Source organism: Columba livia, chromosome 9 (assembly GCF_036013475.1).
Source record: "Columba livia isolate bColLiv1 breed racing homer chromosome 9, bColLiv1.pat.W.v2, whole genome shotgun sequence".
Classification (NCBI taxonomy): domain Eukaryota; kingdom Metazoa; phylum Chordata; class Aves; order Columbiformes; family Columbidae; genus Columba; species Columba livia.
This window is the reverse complement of record NC_088610.1, coordinates 238,611-255,684: the sequence shown is the minus strand read 5'-3', so window position 1 is coordinate 255,684 and position 17,074 is coordinate 238,611. Positions and strand designations below refer to the sequence as shown.

The following is a 17,074-nucleotide window of genomic DNA, read 5'->3' as shown; positions in this document are numbered from 1 at the left end:
TAGTAAGGACCTGGGTGCCCCGCATGTTCTCCTTCGCGCCTCCTCACCCCTTCCCGCGCGCCGTGACCGTGGGCCGTGCTGCCAGCTCCGCGGCGCCCCGGCAGCTGTGCCGGGCTGTGGGTGCCTCGGGCGCCTCCCGTCGGGTCCGTCCTTTTCTAGCGATGGGCGATTGACACTGAAACTATGTTGGCATCTGTAGTTTTCCTCCATCTCTGAGGTTCCAAACGTGTCTCTCTCATAAAATGAAAGAATTCATAGTCTGGCTGTCTGATTTGTGGGCACAGTTAGGCAGATGTATATTCAAAATCCCTTATTTAAGATAACATTTGGTTGTGGGTGACAAACATGTCTTATAAATTCCAGGCCTAAAGTGTTTTATTTTGCGGCTGAGTCTCTCAAAGCCAAGCGCCCACATAGTTACATGTCTGATTGCTTTGTACGTCGTTCTCAGCCCAGGGCAAGTCTTGCTTGTCCACATTTACACGGAAATCTTAAAAAGACAGATTCTCTTTCAAACAGACGATGTTTGACTGGAATATTACCACAGCGTCAGCGCTGACAGCAGCTCCTCGTGCTCAGCTAAGCCTCCTTTCGAATTCTGGCCTCATTTTAAACTCTGCGGTTGCGTACGGGAGCAGCAGTGCCGAGCTGTCCCGGCTCCTCAGCTCTCGCCGCCAGACCTTGCTTCTTTACTTTGGAAGGGTTTTGTTTGGGCAAAGACGTGGTCTCTTAACCAGATCCTGCTTTTCATCTGTTTTTCGTGGCGAACGATCCCGTTTCCCAACCGTTTGCAAACAGGGACTGTCTGGCAGGATTTCCTGGATACGCAGGACTTTGAGATTGTGAAAGGCCAACGTTGTGAACCCTGGCGATCTGTATGGTTATTTGTGCTGCCTTGTTTTCCACGGGATCTAATCAGCTCGTCAGATGGAAGGCAGAAGTAGGGTCCAACAGAAATTCATTGCTCGCTGATCACCTCCACCACGAGAAGTAACCCTTGTGAGCAGGACACCTTTGTGTACTGGCACCTCCTGACCTTTGTGTACTGACACTTTCTGAAGAGCTGCAGCCAGGGTTTGGGAGTGGAAGTTTGGTAAAGGTCTCCTGCAGAGGTTCTTTGCAGCCCGGTCCCATCTTGGCGCAGCGGAGCGAGGGACGGGCGCTTGCAGCGCGTAACCCCCGAGGTGCGGCCGAGTGAGCTCGGGGCAGCGGCCGACCCGGCCGGGAAACACACCACGTCTTTATTAAACCTCTTATATTCTAAGCTGACCTTCAGAATGAAAAGCAAGGAGCTTTTAATGTTTTAAAAATGTGTAAACCCCCAGACACTGGCAGAAATTCAGCCAGTTCCAGTTTGTTTCCTGTGAGTCAGTTCACTGGAAGAAGTGGTGGGATTTTTCACTTGTGAGAGATGGAACCCTTGAAATGTTCCCATGTTCTGAGAAGCCCCCTAAATGTGTAGCACGGAAGAGCAGGGAGGATGTTGGTGAGAGATGGGTTTGCCATTGCTTTCATAGAGTCCATCAGGCGCTGACGGTGACCCGACCGTAACCCGTTCAGCAATGTCTGTAACCCCACGGGTCTGCAAAAGCCGGGTAGCTCTCACAGCACAGTGTTTGGTCTTCAGGTTGTTACTAAAATAAATATGATTTTAAAAGAATCCCCAATATGTCTCTTTAAATACGAGTGCTACAGGCACTCCTCAAGTAAACAAAGGCATTAATGTCATTATATGTTTTATACATTAAAAAATCCAATGACAATGTTCTATAGAACATATGCTTTTTTCCTCACAAGAATTGGGATTTCATCCAAATTCTGAAGGTTAAGTTGTCCGTAGAGCTCAAAGGGTGTTTTGTTCCATTTGTGTAAGTGGTTCAGTGTTAGTCGGGCGCCAGCGCGCTCACAACGGGTCGGTCGGGGACGGGGGTGCAGGACATTCCTCCCGTTCTCCTCCCCGCGGCGGACAGAGCTGAACCCAGGTCAGGGAAGGAGCCACTCGGGCCACCGAAGGAGTTATTTCAATTAGTACTCAGCACAGGGTAATAAATATTCAAAGACTTCTGTAATGTTCCAGCTTCCAGATTGGAAATTACGATGGACATGCAGTAGGAGAACAAAGTGCGTGGTTCAGTTTAATAATTACATTGTGTCTCCTTGTTACAGCTTCATGAAATTTTCATGAAACATTACCCGTGTCTGAAACAGCAAGTGCCACGGTTGTATCAGCTGAGCCGCAGTCCTGCAGCCGCCCCTCCAACCTGCGGCAGCAGGGAGTAGTTAACTCTTGAACGTTAGTTGTTAATTGCTGCACTTCCAAAGAGAAGTCACCGGGAGACACTGCACTTTATGTGTGTTTGTGCGCTTTGAGTGATGTAATGTAGGATAAAATCTTACTATTTCCCACTGTCGAACAGTGTAAGTGAAATCAACAGCACGCGGCTTTAAGCTCCTCAGCCCAATAGGTATTTTCTCTTCACGTGTATAGACGGCACATGTGACCTTTTGCAAAACACTATTAACATTTTGGCTTTGAGTAAGGCAAGCTTTTTCGCTTTCCTGGTGAGCAGTGAGTAATGTCAGCAGATAAGTAAATGCTGAAGTGGGAAGATAGCCGTTGTGCGGAGGACACGGCGGGCAGGGTGCGCTGGGTGCGCTGGGCAGGGTGCAGCGGGCAGGGTGCGCTGGGTGCGCTGGGCAGGGTGCAGCGGGCAGGGTGCGCTGGGCAGGGTGCAGCGGGCAGGGTGCGCTGGGTGCGCTGGGCAGGGTGCAGCGGGCAGGGTGCAGCGGGCAGGGTGCGCTGGGTGCGCTGGGCAGGGTGCAGCGGGCAGGGAGCCCCAGGGCCACACGTGCCCCCCGTGTGGGGCAGGGGAGTTCTAGCAGTTCTTCGCACTACGGATCAGGTAACACATGTTCAGAAATGTCTGTTTTTAGTAGAAAATGAAAATGTTGCTGTAGATTTCCATTCACCTTTCCCGTTCCTCCCTCTGTCCAAAGTGGCGGAGTGCAGCTGGATCTGAGCCAGGCGGAGCCTAAGCCAGCCGTGTCACGGTGCGAGCTGTTGTGGCTGCAGGGCGCTGCTGGACGGAGCGGCCGGATCCTGCCCTGCTATTGCCAAACCTTTGTCTCCGTTTTCTTGTCACTAGTGGTCCTGGGGCTGCGGTGTCCATGAGATCGCTGTGTGAATCCAGCTGAAATAACCAGCAGGGCCTGTTTCCCGAGTCCGGCAGGGTGACCAGCTGTCCCTTCGTTGCCCGTTGGGCTGCTGGGCTGGCACAGGAGCCGGCAGCGCAGGCTGTGCCCGTGGCCTGTGGCCACCATACCACAAGACCTGCTGCCCGAGAGAGCGCTGGGCCACCTGCTCCTGAATGTTCCAGTGCGATCTGCCGAGACCGAACTCTGACCTTACACCGCCTCGTGTGTTGTTCGTGATTTAGAACCACGCAAGAATAGAGTAGACTTTATATCTGTGCCTTTGTTTCACCTGCAGCAGCCCGGGTGTCCCGTGGTGTGTCCCAGGGCCTCGGGACGTCCCGTCCCCTGCAAGGATAACGTCACCCGCTGGTCAGTGCGCCGGCGCCTGGTACCTGTGCCCGCAGCGCAGCCCTGGCCGGGGCTCGGGGTCTGCGCTGTCTGTACACCAGGGTAGCTCATCCTGTCCGGGTTCTCCTGTGCTGCCGTCGCTACATTTTGTTAGAAGAACTCTTTATTTCAAACATGTCTTTGTAGACGAGATGGGACCCATCTAAAAATAAGTGTACATTCCACTTGTATGTACGAGAAAGAAGGTGATAGCATTCTTCTTCAAGTACCTGGAAGAGAAACAGACCTATCAACTTTTCTTTATACGATGTTGGAAGATGCCAGGCTAACGAAATGAAAATGAGCGGGTTTTCCTTTGCTATTCGCGGTTCTTGTCCCGGGGCGGTGGGGGGGCCGTGCCGAAGCGGCAGCCATGGTGCGGGGGGGCCGCTGCTATGGGTCCTGGTCCCTGCGGATCCCGGGCCAGCTGACTCCTGGTGCTGGTGGTCAGAGGCCAGGCTGAGCAGGTCCTGCTCGGGAGGATCCCCGAGGGGGAGCCGTGGTGGGCGCGCGGCCGGGCGGGAGGGCCAAGCTGCTCTGGCTTGCGGGCTCGTGTCAGGAGCTGCTTTAGACCGGCTCAGTGTAACGTGCGTTTCTAAGCCATCGGAGGCTGATACAGAGCTTTGCTGCCGGATCGGTCGTGGTGATGGTGACCGCAGTGCTGCGGGGCCTGGCTACGGCTGCAGTTTCACCAGCACCCGCAGTGCCGTGAGCAGGGTCACACAACAGACTGGGATCTTGTGGCCCTGAGGTCGTTTTCATAAACTCAAGAAACTTTCCGTCTGTTTAAAAGTGTGTCTGTCACATGATGCGGCACGAGAGCACAGTGAGTGGACTCTTACTTGGGACAAGCTCCTTTTTGTCCCGTCTTTGTTTACGAGGAGCGGAGGACGGAGAGAAGAGGTTGGGCAATGCTTTGGCTGCGCTCGCGGAGGTGTGGACAGGCTCCCGGGCGGAGCAGCGGCGGTGCGGCCGGCAGCGGTGCCCGGGCGCTCTGCCGTTCTCCGCCGTTCTCCGGCGCGGCGCGAGCCCCGGCCCCGCTGCGGCGCTCGGTGACTCAGGGCACGGGGCGGCTGCTGCTGCTCTGAGTCACCAGCTTCCCCCGGCCCTGGAGCAGCTTTGCTTTGATGTGGCTCAGTCCAAAATCCACTCTCAGTCCCTGGGACAAAGCCCTGACAAAGGACCCCATGCGAGCACTGCAGCGTTAGCCAAACTGTTATTTCAGGTGAGAGCACGCTTATGGAAGAATGTATTTAAAATCAGTTACTTCTCCTCAATTCCCCTTAAACTTTTAAAAATTAATAGATCTGAATTTCCTCATGCTGGAAAGAAAAGGTTTTAAACTAGAATCTGCTGAGATCCATTTGTTGTCGGGGTTAGCACGAGGAGCGGGAGGGTGAGTGGGCTCCGTGCCGCTGCTGGTGGAGCTGAGCTGAGTTGAGCTGAGCCGAGCCGGCGGAGCCGAGCTGAGCTGAGCCAAGCTGAGCTGAGCCGAGCTGAGCCAAGCTGAGCTGGCGGACCTGAGCTGAGCTGAGCTGAGCTGAGCTGAGCTGGCAGAGCTGAACCGAGCTGAGCTGAGCCAAGCCAGTGGAGCTGAACTGAGCTGAGCTGGCTGAGCTGAGCTGAGCTGGCTGAGCTGAGCCGAGCCAGCGGAGCTGAGCTGAGCCGAGCCGAGCCAGCGGAGCTGAGCTGAGTTGGCTGAGTTGAGCTGAGCTGAGCCAAGCTGAGCTGAGCTGAGCTGAGCCGAGCCGAGCCAGTGGAGCTGAGCTGAGCTGAGCCAAGCCAGCGGAGCTGAGCTGAGCTGAGCTGAGCTGAGCTGAGCTGGTGGAGTTGAGCTGAGCTGAGCTGAGCCAAGCTGAGCTGAGCTGAGCTGAGCCGAGCCGAGCCAGTGGAGCTGAGCTGACCTGAGCCGAGCCGAGCTGAGCTGAGCTGAGCTGAGCCAAGCCAGCGGAGCTGAGCTGGGCTGAGCTGAGCTGAGCTGAGCCGAGCTGAGCTGGCGGAGCTGAGCTGAGCTGAGCTGAGCTGAGCTGGCAGAGCCGAGCCGAGCCGAGCCGAGCTGAGCTGGCAGATCTGAGCTGAGCTGAGCTGAGCTGAGCTGAGCTGGCTGAGCTGAGCCAGCCGAGCCGAGCCGAGCTGAGCTTAGCCGAGCTGAGCTGAGCTGAGCTGAGCTGAGCCGAGCCGAGCCAAGCTGAGCCGAGCTGAGCTGGCTGAGCTGAGCTGGCTGAGCTGAGCCGCCGTGCTGGGGCCGGCAGAGCCCGGTCTAGTGCGTGGGCAGCACCGGCCCTGGGAGCGGGAGGCAGACCAGGTACAGCGGTGGGACGGAGTCAGAACGTCCTGGTGTTCTGAAACCCGGAGCTGTTCAGATCCAAGCACGCGTTGCGGTTTTCCTGTGGCCAGCACCGTTGGGATGCCGCTCACTTCTGGGCGGTGAAACGCCGTGATTTGGGCAGGCGGGGGCACTTAAACAGCGTGCTGGGTGGTGTTTTCGGGCGGTGCTGATGTGCCTCCTTCGAGCTGTACATGTTTAATTTCTCCAGTCTGGGGAGCAGTAGCAGCCTCCAGCTAAGGCTTCTCAGAAATCCCGTTTTCAAAGCTTCTCCCTTGCTACGGACACCCCCCGTCGGTCTCATCTGAGAAACAGAAGCTGAAAGGAGTCTCCTCTTTCCTCCCTGCTTGCTTCGGAAATGGCCTGCTCTGGTACTAGGATTATAGCAATAAGAAATGTAAATATTGCTTCTGAAAAACCTGAAAGTCAGAATTGGAATATATATTTTGGGGCTACTTTGTAATGCGTTTGAATATTCCTGAAGTAAGAATCTTATGAAAACAAGTCTTAGAAGTTTGCCATGATTCTACATAGCAGTTTTCTTGACTTCATAGTGAAACTTCAGCATTATAGATCAGGCCAGAGATCTTCACGTGTGGGGCTCATACCCACGTAATGGAGACACGTGTCTCCAAAGTGCAGCCAAGACGATTTCACTGGTTCTCGCCCAACCTCTCAGGCCGTCCCTTTGGATAACGCGTGTGGATGTGAACAGAAAATGGCATGCAATAGAAGAGATAATACAGATGTATGTATAGATAATAATAATAAAAGAGCAAATTCTTGAGATTTAGAGCACTCATGGAATTGGTATTTTTCAGACTTGTTCTGTCGCTGAGTTTCAGCTTCATCTTTGGTCGAGCGATCAGTGCAGTGCTACCTGGCACAGCGAGTCTGTTCAAATGGGACCAGCACCGCTTATCCATGTACATTTAAAACCATTTTGTTGCTCCGTATTGTGTTCTCCCCCCCGCCTGTCAGTAAAGATTACAAGGAAACTGAAAAACATCATTTAGGTATTTCTGGTGCCATTTTGTGAGAAACTTTAGAAAGTGAAAATGTTATTGGCATTTAGAGAAAAATACGCAAAGATCAAAAGTGTAAACTGGCAATGATAGAAACTTGGTTTTTTGTTAAGGGAAGGGGAAACTTCTTAAAATTTACAGAAACAGAATACAGCTCTTAGGACTGAAGGAAAGGTGTTCGTGTGGTATTTATGAAGTATTAAGTTAGCCAGATTTAGTGTAATGGATTATCTTTCTGTGTAGGTGCTGCTACACCAGAATTCAGTGTGTGAAGTGATTTCTATCAATCTAACTCCATTGATAGAGCGGGTGAAACTGACACACAGTTCCGTGCTTGGGGACGCTGGAGCAGGGGCGAACTCGGTGGCGTCTTTGCGCAGGACCAGCGCTGAGCTCGGGTTCCGGAGCCGCGCGGGTTCCGCTGTGTCCAGCTCCCCAGCAGCGCAGTCCCGCGGTGGCGCAGGATTTGGCCTGTGCCTGGAGCTTTGTTCTCCGTCCCATTGTTGCAGGCGACGTGATGTGTGCCAAGAAGAAAATCCTGCTGGGATTAGTAGTTCTGGAAAGAATAAAACAAGGAACAGCTGGATTGATACGACCCCAGATAAGGGTATTTCGGCTTCTCTCCATAGTGTTTTTATTTCTTGTGTACAGATACTCATTGCAGAACTGAGTAAATGCTCCTCGTTACAATGAGATTTCACACGTACGAGCGGAATTGATTTTTGCGGGGTGGAATAAGCAGTGGCAGCAGGGTGTGGGTTCCCAGCCAGAAACGCTGCTCTTGGCCACCGAGGCTCCGAGTTGCCTCTCCCTTCCTGCTGCAGCCCCGCGAAACGGAGCACAGTGAGAGGAGCGCTGGCCACGCGGCTCCGTCCCCCAGCCCGGCCTGCGCGGGGCCACCGCTGTCAGCCCCGAGGGACGGCGCAGACCGGGGACCGGACACAGGGCTGGGGACACAGGGCTGGGGACGGGACACAGGGCTGGGGGCGGGACACAGTGCTGGGGACAAGGCAGCCTTGGCCCTCAGCCCAGCTCGCTCTGCGGCGGGACCGTGTCCCGGTTCTCTGAAAGCACCAGGGTGCCGTGGGGCAGCCCGGGGCTGGCGCTGCTCCTGGGCCCCTCGCGGTGCCGGCTCTGTCGCGGGGCCTGCACGGCGTGCGTGGGGCGTTTGTCACGGGCTGGGACGGACCCTGGCCGAGGGGGACTGAGCGCTGGAACTGCCTCTGGACTGATTCTGGGGTGAAGGCCCTGGATTTTAGGACAGTATTCTGCGTTTTAGTGTTTGAAATACATCTGTGATGTTTAATGGTTTCCCCATTGGCCTTCAGAAAAAAGAGGCTCTTCTGAATTGAATTTTGTCACTGCTGATACGCAGGAGGCTGTAAGAATCTATGAAAGACTAATTCTTTGCTATGTTTTCTTTCATTCTCCTGTATGAAATGGAGGATGCTGGGCCTAAATCTGTTCTAGCAGTGTGCATTCAATACCTTTCACGCAGGATGAACCGTTACCTGTTTCTGCAAAGGTTTAACGTAATCTTTTCAATACCCATGTAGAAAGGAGGGGGAGGGGTTTACATTAACAATGGAAGTCGGGGCGGGGAGGTGTCTCTGGCCTGGAACCAAGCCCTTCATTTTAGAATCCTGGTGCCGATTTCAGGGAACTGTTGGGTTTTCAGTTCTGCTCTCTGGGGTTGTTAAATAAGCGGTGTCTGACGTTTCACAGCCTTTATGAACTGGGTAAAGCCAAGTCAGCACAGTGATCACAGCCATACGTTCTGGTCACAACCAGCCGTTGCTTGCTCTTGCCCCACGGCGCCGGTGCCGCAGGGAGGGCCGGTGCCACAGGGAGGGCTGGTGCTGCGTGGCGGGCCGGTGCCACAGAAAGGGCCAGTGCCACATGGCGAGCTCCGTCTGGCCACGCTGTCCACAGTGTTCTGTGGTGTCTAAGGACAGCTCGTGTCCCCACGATGCCGGGATGGCACCGCCGGGGAGCGGCACCGCGCTGGGTCCCGCCGGGGCTGTCGAGAACTCACCGCATCATGACGTTATGTGTAACCACGTATATAATATACTCGGGTAGTTTGTATTAAGTTTCTGTTTTATCTTTTCTTTCTCAGTCACATAGAAAAAATCACAACATGGCAAGATCCTCGCAAAGCTCTGGCCCAGCCACTGAACCACATGAGCCAGCACCCAGCAGCCAGCTCCCCGGCGGTCCCGCAGAGGCCCATGGCGATGGGACAGCCCGTGGCCCAGCCCGTGGCCCAGCCCAGCCTCGGTGAGTGCCGCGGTTCGGTTCTGCAGAGGCCCGTGGCCCGGCCCAGGCTCGGTGAGTGCCGCGGTTCGGTTCTGCAGAGGCCCGTGGCCTGGCCCAGGCTCGGTGAGTGCTGCGGTTTGGTTCTGCAGAGGCCCGTGGCCCGGCCCAGGCTCGGTGAGTGCCGCGGTTCTGTCTCTCAGAGGCCCGTGGCCATGGCCCAGGCTCGGTGGGTGCTGCAGTTCGGTGCTCAGCACACCCAGGGCGAGCCGCCTTTTGCTGGTTGGGCTGCCAGATCATTTCTGCTCCAAGAAGGGAGCTCTGGTTCTGCCATCTGCCCAACAGGGTGTTCTCTGCTTTCCGTATGTTTCCCTGTGTAGACTGGCAGCGAGTGAATCCGTACTGCTTGAGAAGTTCTGACGTATCATGCATTTTATTTTAGACCCTCCGTGACAATTTTTTGGTGCAGTGTTGCCCGTACAAACCCAAGTTTTCCCGTGTTTTCCATCCAGCGGTGGTGTGAAGGCTCTGCAAACCCACTGCGTAACTGTCAAGTCTTCCTGTGCGAAGCGCTGTAGGTGACAGGCGTGCGCTCGGTCCCCCGTGCGGCTGCAGCTCAGAGCCCGCAGCTTTGTGACTGCTCTGCTTGTTCGCCATGGTGCTGTGGGGTGGGTTTGGGCTCTTTTTTGGGGGGAGGGGGGAGCGGAGCTCCAAGCCAGGCCTGGCTGAGCCGGCGCCGCAGACACCAGAGACGTGGAAACTGGACACCCGGTCAGGACGCTCTTCTGGCCATAATTCTGTAATTTCTGCCCTAGCGTTTTTTGGCACTGTAGGAAGCAAAAGAAGGTTTTCTTTTGAAGATGTGCCACTTTAAAGGATTTGAGTATTCCAGGTCTGCATACTGGTCTGCGCTTCAATTACTAACACATGTGTTTTCCTCGCTGTGCTCTTGGGAGACGATGGAAAGCACGGTGTGTTCTGCGCAGCCCGGCGCTCGGCTCGCGGGCTCCTTCAGCGGGGGTTGCTGGAAGCGGACACGGGCCCTTACAAACGGGCAGTTCCAGCACAGCGTGTGGCCGAGTGACACCAGACCACCGTCTGCCTGTGCCTGACACAGGGAAACACGTAGTGAACGCTCTCTGAGATCGGTGGACATGCCTTGGAAATGCTGCTGGTTTTCTCCTTTCCACACAGCACACGCTGGTTTTGTAACCTCAGCAGGGTTAGATTTCTTACTGACATTTAAAGCATTACTTTTTAAATGTTATACAACAAAGGCATCCGAAGGTATTTCTTTCTTTGATGCATCTTGTTAAATGTACAGAAAACTAACACACGCTAGGCAGGTTTCTGTGCTCATCACACAGTGTGACTGAATGCAGTCAGGTTTCACGAATAAAAAGGCAAACTTGTCCCGAGGCTGACAGCACATTGCTCCGGCTGAGCTGGTGTTTGGCCTTGTCCCGTCTGCTGCTTCTGAACGCTTCGCCTTGGTCCTCTCCTAAGGGGGTTCCTAGGTGGAGACACAAGGAAAGGGCGACGTTAACAGAAATCTTTTAACTATGTATTTTCCTTTTGGAATGCAACAGGGAAAATGATCAGCCTCTAACGTGACAGCCAGAAACACTGTATTTCTTGCAGAAACACTGTATTTCTTGCATTTCATAAGTGTTCTGTAAATCCCATTTACATGGTGCCGAATCTGCACATGGATTAGTTCCCCACCGGTTCTGAAACGTCGTCCTTTTCAGCTGATGGGTGAAGTGTTTCTGATGGGTACAGTGTTAAGTACCCGTTGTCACCCAGCTCCGCAGCTGTGCTGGAGCCCCAGGCCAGAGGCAGGCGGGTGTGTTGGGGCGCTTGCCGGGGATGGGGGTGTCTGAGCTGGCTCTGGGGCTGGCCGGGACGGGGAGGCGGGAGCAGCACCGGGGCTGGTGATGGGCCTGGCCCCACGGCCACAGCTCTGCCCCACGGCTCAGTGTGCCCCACGGCCAGGCCCAGCTCTGCCCCACAGCTCACTCTGCCCCACGGCTCAGTGTGCCCCACGGCCAGGCCCAGCTCTGCCCCACGGCTCAGTGTGCCCCACGGCCAGGCCCAGCTCTGCCCCACGGCTCAGTGTGCCCCACGGCCAGGCCCAGCTCTGCCCCACGGCTCAGTGTGCCCCACGGCCAGGCCCAGCTCTGCCCCACGGCTCAGTGTGCCCCACAGGCCAGGCCCAGCTCTGCCCCACGGCTCAGTGTGCCCCACAGGCCAGGCCCAGCTCTGCCCCACGGCTCAGTGTGCCCCACAGCCAGGCCCAGCTCTGCCCCACGGCTCAGTGTGCCCCACGGCCAGGCCCAGCTCTGCCCCACGGCTCAGTGTGCCCCACGGCCAGGCCCAGCTCTGCCCCACGGCTCAGTGTGCCCCACAGGCCAGGCCCAGCTCTGCCCCACGGCTCAGTGTGCCCCACAGGCCAGGCCCAGCTCTGCCCCACGGCTCAGTGTGCCCCACAGCCAGGCCCAGCTCTGCCCCACAGCCCTTGGTGCGGGGCGAGGCTGTGGAGGGTGGCTTTTGGCATGTGTAGCATGATTTAGGGGGAAAAATTCAATCCTTAAAAAAGCTTATTTTGCAACAATCTTTAATTGAATGCTGCGTGTTTTGTAGTCTGTTCAACATTGTGCAACACTCAAAACCATTGTTATTTTCATCCTGCTTTCTTCAGACTGTTCTAAAAAGATGTATTTCATTTTGTGACTGTGCTCTTCATCGAGTTGGTGAGCCCAATCTGGTCTTCATTTAGATGTTTTTCGAGTTTAACAGTTTGCAACTTACTTTGACATAAAATAATAAACCCCTCTGATAGTAATTATGTTTTCTGTATGAATTAGCTTTAATGTACATGTGCAGTTTCAGTACAAAGCCTGTGCAGAAAGGCCAGGCCTGCCGGGGGTCCGTGTGTGCACTGATGCGGAGAGCTCAGCCGCGGTAGCTCAGCGTGTCAGGCTCCAGATGAGGAGCTGTCCGAGTCTCACCCCGTTTCTGTGACTGCGGAGGAGGCGGCTCCTGCTGCAGCCGCCGCTCCGTCGCGGCCCCGCGGCGGGACCCGGGCCCCGCGGCCGGACGGCTCCGGAGCGGGACGCACCGCGCGCTGCACGGCCGAGCTCGCGCGGGCGGCCCTGCTGCCGACCACCGTGTCACAGACACTAATCCGTGAGTCTCAGCAGCTCAGCTCTCCGCGGCGTCGCTAACGATGATTTCGCTGGGTCTGGGTTGTGGCGCTGCCTCTGCTTTCATTTCTTTAATTGGCCAGGAAATGTAACCAATAGAACAGTGCAATGGTCCCGTCTAAGAGCAACAAACACATGAAGCAAAGTTTCCATATCCTGCCGTGATTAACGAGGTGTAGCTGCTATTGTTTGAGGATGATAACGTGCGGTTCTGGTGACTGTGTCAGGGTGAGTCTGCGGAGATAAGAACGCAGGCACTCCGCAGTGTTTAAAAACAGGTGGGATGTGTTTTTGGTGATAACTGACGTGGATGGAATAGTGTAGATGTTGCACGGCCTGGCTCGTGTTGGCTGGGAATTTGGCTACAAATCTGTAAGCTGGAGAGGAACGTGTTTTTCCAGGGGAGCAGCTCGTGCGCTCACACCCGCGCAGGGAAGCGCGTCCTGTTCCAGGCCACCTTTAATCACTGGGTGTCCCGAAAGACGTGGACACCATTCGTTGTGGTCAATGTGAATAACTATGGCACCTGCTTCTGGCTAACGAAGTAATCCTGACGGAGAGCCGAGGGCGCTGGGACTTGCACCTTCTGCGGGAGTGAGAGTTTTGTGACGCGGCTCCGGAAAAGAACACGGGGGGTGGTTATTTGCAGTTAAAACCTGTAAGAAGTAATTTATCAGTCAGATCTCAAATGGAGTGTTTGTTTATCTTTGAAGGACAGTGGCTAATAGTTCTAAACACCACCAGCAAATTAAATACAGGTATCTCCAAGGACACAGACCTTTAAACCAACAACAGTCTGGTCAATCAGGAACGCGGGAGGTCAGTGTGTTCGGAAGAGGTGGTGGTGTTGTTTCCAACCCTGGTCGTTTCCAGCGTGAACACGGGCACGCTCCTCTGCTGGAAGCGTTTCCCTTCAGGGCAGAGCGAGCGTCCTCAGAGCCACAGCCAGTGAGATGCAAGGCTGAAGATTGCATGAAACGCAAGCAAAACAACAGATTTTAAACAATAACCGTCATCAGGACTTGGTCATTAGCACCCAGTGGAGCAGCCCCCACTGGTATTCGTTGTTACTGATTTGTTGTTAAAAGTGCTTGCAGAGTAAATCTCGAACCTTTTCAATAACTTCTGCTGAACCATTTGATGCTGCACCCGCAGGTTGTTCATTTGGGTCACTGAAGACAGGGAAGTTAAATGAGACTATCACAGAGCTTAACAGTCGAAACCGTTGAGCAATTTGTGTAGAGCTGTTTCCAGCCCAGGAATCTGAATAAAGGAGCCTCTGTGCGCGGGGACGGCACAACCTTTCGGTTTAATGCTTTACAGATTTTTGGAACGAGACGCAGCAGCGCTGAGCAGCCGCGTTCTTTGCTGACCTTGTTGGAAGGCCGATGCTGTTTCTGGGAATCGGTGAAACAAGCAGCTCTTTGTTGGCAGGAGCAGAGGGAGGAAGGGAGGGGAGCCTGCTCTGATTTTCTGTGTCGTGACTGAGTCAAAACCGTAATATGGCTGGGCTGTTCTTTCTTTTGAACCTCAGTAGACATTTGTTTCTCGTCGGAGCGCGTTGCGTGCCACCTGCCGCGGGCCGGCTCGCGCGGGCCGGGCCGTGAGGGCACGGACAGACCCCGTCACCTCCAGGCGCTGGACAGTGCAGTCTGTGCACGTGGCAGAAACAGTTCGCGCTGCGTGGTTTGGTTCGGCAGGCTGCGGAGCCTCTCACCCGCAAAGCCATCCTCGCTTAGCATATATCCAGCAAAGTCATCCACAGACGGGTCTCCTGCAATGTCGGGAAACTGAATTCACTAGGATATCATGATCAATTTAAAAGCAAACAAAAAGATTAACTTCTTTTAATTTTTCATGTAACTCCCAAAAGAAAATTACACGGGTCGAACTTGAGACGTCAGCTGAATAGTTGTAATTCATGGACCGCGGTGGAACTGCGGCCACAAAGTCCAGGTTTTTTTTACTGCTCTTTTGAGCTGGAGAATTGTGCAATGGCTGTTTACCAGAGACACCGGCTTCGCTTGGCAAAACAGATTTGCTTTATCCCGAAGAGATGCGAACTCGAGCCGCCCCAAGTCTGTCTGCTTGCACGGCGAATGCTTGTCCCCTGCTGGGTTCCATCCTATCATCTCCTTTCAAGTGCAACAGCAGGTTTCAGCGTTTTCTGTCTTTCCTTAGAAAGGCTGCGGTGGGAGTGCCAAGCTCTGCCCAGGGAGCTGGAGCTTGCTGGAGATCAGCTCATTTTCCTTGGTGCCTTTTGAGCTGTCCCCAGCAGTCCAGGGCTCCTCGGGCTCCCCAGAGCACCCAGAGCTGGTAAAATGTCATGGATTTATTAGATTCATTAGAAATAAAAACTTTCTATCAAATATTCAAACCGAGTAGTCTAGTCAGGGCATGAACTGAAAGGGAAAGAAGAGGGAAATCATTTGAAGTGACGGTAAGGTTGGCACAGTCACATGGGAGACAAACCTGACCACAGATGTTACTGGCGTTTATTCTGTACAGAAGGTGTCTGGAAGGGTGCAGGTGGTGACGTGTAAAGCACGCGGCATCCGGACAGGAGCTCCAGCGCACCCACAGGGCTCGTCTGTGCCGGGCTGGGCGGGTGGAGCTGGTGCCGCAGCAGCCGCTGTGGAGCTGTGGTTCAGAGCTGTGTCCTGGAGCTGTGTTCCGGTGTTCCAGAGCTGTGTCCTGGAGCTGTGTGTGTTCCAGGGCTGTATTCTGGAGCTGTGGTTCAGAGCTGCTTTCTAGAGCTGTGTCCTGGAGCTGTGTTCCAGAGCTGTGTTCCAGAGCTGTGTTCTGGAGCTGTGTCCTTGAGCTGTGTTCCGGAGCCGTGTTCGGGAGCAGCTGGTAACACACCTGTGTCTGGCTGTGCCTGAGCAGAGCGTGCAGAGCTGGGCTCTCCGGGGTTTCTGGTGGGTCTCCGTCTGCACTGCAGGGAGGCTGCGGGTTCACAAGAACGGGGAGGTGCCGCTGGCGAGACAGCTGCTCCGGATTGCTGCCGGGATGTTCCGTACCGCGTGACGCTGCGCTCAGCAATGCAAGGTCTGGAAAAGCCGGAGGAACGGAGCCGGTGGTGGTGATGGCACTTGCCCTCCCCAGCAGCCCCTAGGCGTGCGGCGTGGCGGCTGCGCAGGACGCGGCCCAGCGCCTCCCTGCTGGTGGGAACGCACGGGTGTATTCTTCTGCTGTGCTTGTGTGCACAGCTTTGCCTCACGTATTAAACTGTCTTTATCTCAACCCACAGGTTTCTCTTGCTTTTCTCTTCCAATTCCCTCTCCATCCTGCTGATGGGGGCAGGAATGGGGTGCCTGCCTGTGCGGGGGCTGAGTGGGTGGCTGGGGACAATGCGCTGCAGCGGGACAGCGCAGCTCCGGTGAACTGTGCTGGATGTGCTGCACATCGGCACTGTACTGAACCGCCCCAAGCCGCCGGGTTTGCTTTGCACGCACACACGCCGTACAGCACGTGCAGGAGCCCTGCAGCCGCTTATCTCCCTGCTGGAGCTGTTCACCAGCCAGTCCCGTGTCTCGTCCGTCACAACTGCAGTGGCACGTGCTTTTGGCTGCAGCTTGTGCAGCACCACTGCGGCCGGTTTTCTGAAGGATCTCTCGGTAGTTTGGGCTGCTCTGCCAGCCTGTGGGATGCCGGGGACAGTTCACCCAGGAGGGCTGTGGGGGCTGTGGGGTTTGCATCAGCGCTGCCAGAGCCTCTCTGTGCCTTGTGTCACGTCACCGCGGTTCCTTCCTGTGCGCTGTTTGGCTCAAGGATTCCAGCTGCCGCCAGGTTTGCAGGGAACATGGAAACACCATTTATCTTTAGTGGTTTCTTAGTAGACTTTCTTTATGTTCTTTGACCTGAATATTTCTGGTTTTCTTGGGTCAGAATTTCTCCGAGATAATAGCTGCTGATGCAGGAAGCTGCAGTTTTCAGCGTAAGCCCCTCCGCATTCAGGTATTTTAGGAGTCTTTATCTTGAGAACATCATGCAGCCAAGCCCAAGCCTGAAGATCTAGCCCAGGCCTGATAATGGTCCTCTCAAAGCTGGTGAATACGCTTCCACAGGATGAAGTGGGTGTCTCTGCACTGTAGTCTGTGGGTTCCAGGAGACTTCACCTGGGATCGAACGACTCCCGTGCTCCTCCAGAGCGGTCATGCTGGGCGCCACCGGCATCGCTGTGCTGTACTCTCCACAGCTCCTGCTTCTGGAAGCCCATCTCAGACGTGGTTTAGATAGGCCTGCGTGCTTTCGCAAGGTGCAGAAGGATTCGTTAGTATGGGCTTTGCACCACCTACAGGTAATAAAGCTGTCTCTAGACCCAGACTGGCCCTGGATGCAGCACAGGACTAATCCACACCTGTTCAGTGCAGCCAGGCCTGGCCTGGAGCACAAGTGTGATGGAGCGGCTGAGGGACCTGGGGGGTTCAGCTGGAGAGCAGGAGCTGAGGGGAGACCTTCTGATCTCTGAACTGCCTGAAAGGAGCTTGGAGCCAGGGGGGTCGGGCTCTGCTCCCCAGGAACAAGCGCCAGGAGCAGAGGAAACGGCCTCAAGTTGCGCCAGGGGAGGTTGAGGTTGGATCTGGGAACAATTTCTTCCCCAAAGGGCTGTGGGGCATTGGAACAGGCTGCCCAGGGCAGTGCTGGAGTCACCAGCCCTGGAGGGGTTTAAAAGGCAT

The 17,074-nt window shown here is 55.0% G+C and overlaps 1 protein-coding gene across 1 annotated transcript in view; it reads left to right on the top strand.

Annotated features, from left to right (window-relative positions):
- WWTR1 (WW domain containing transcription regulator 1) overlaps positions 1–17,074 on the top strand; it is a 48,534-nt gene that overhangs the window by 13,443 nt on the left and 18,017 nt on the right. Inside the window, exon 2 of the mRNA XM_065073290.1 lies at positions 9,053–9,213. Coding sequence (XP_064929362.1) covers positions 9,053–9,213 — 161 coding nt within the window. The remainder of the gene's footprint in view (positions 1–9,052; positions 9,214–17,074) is intronic.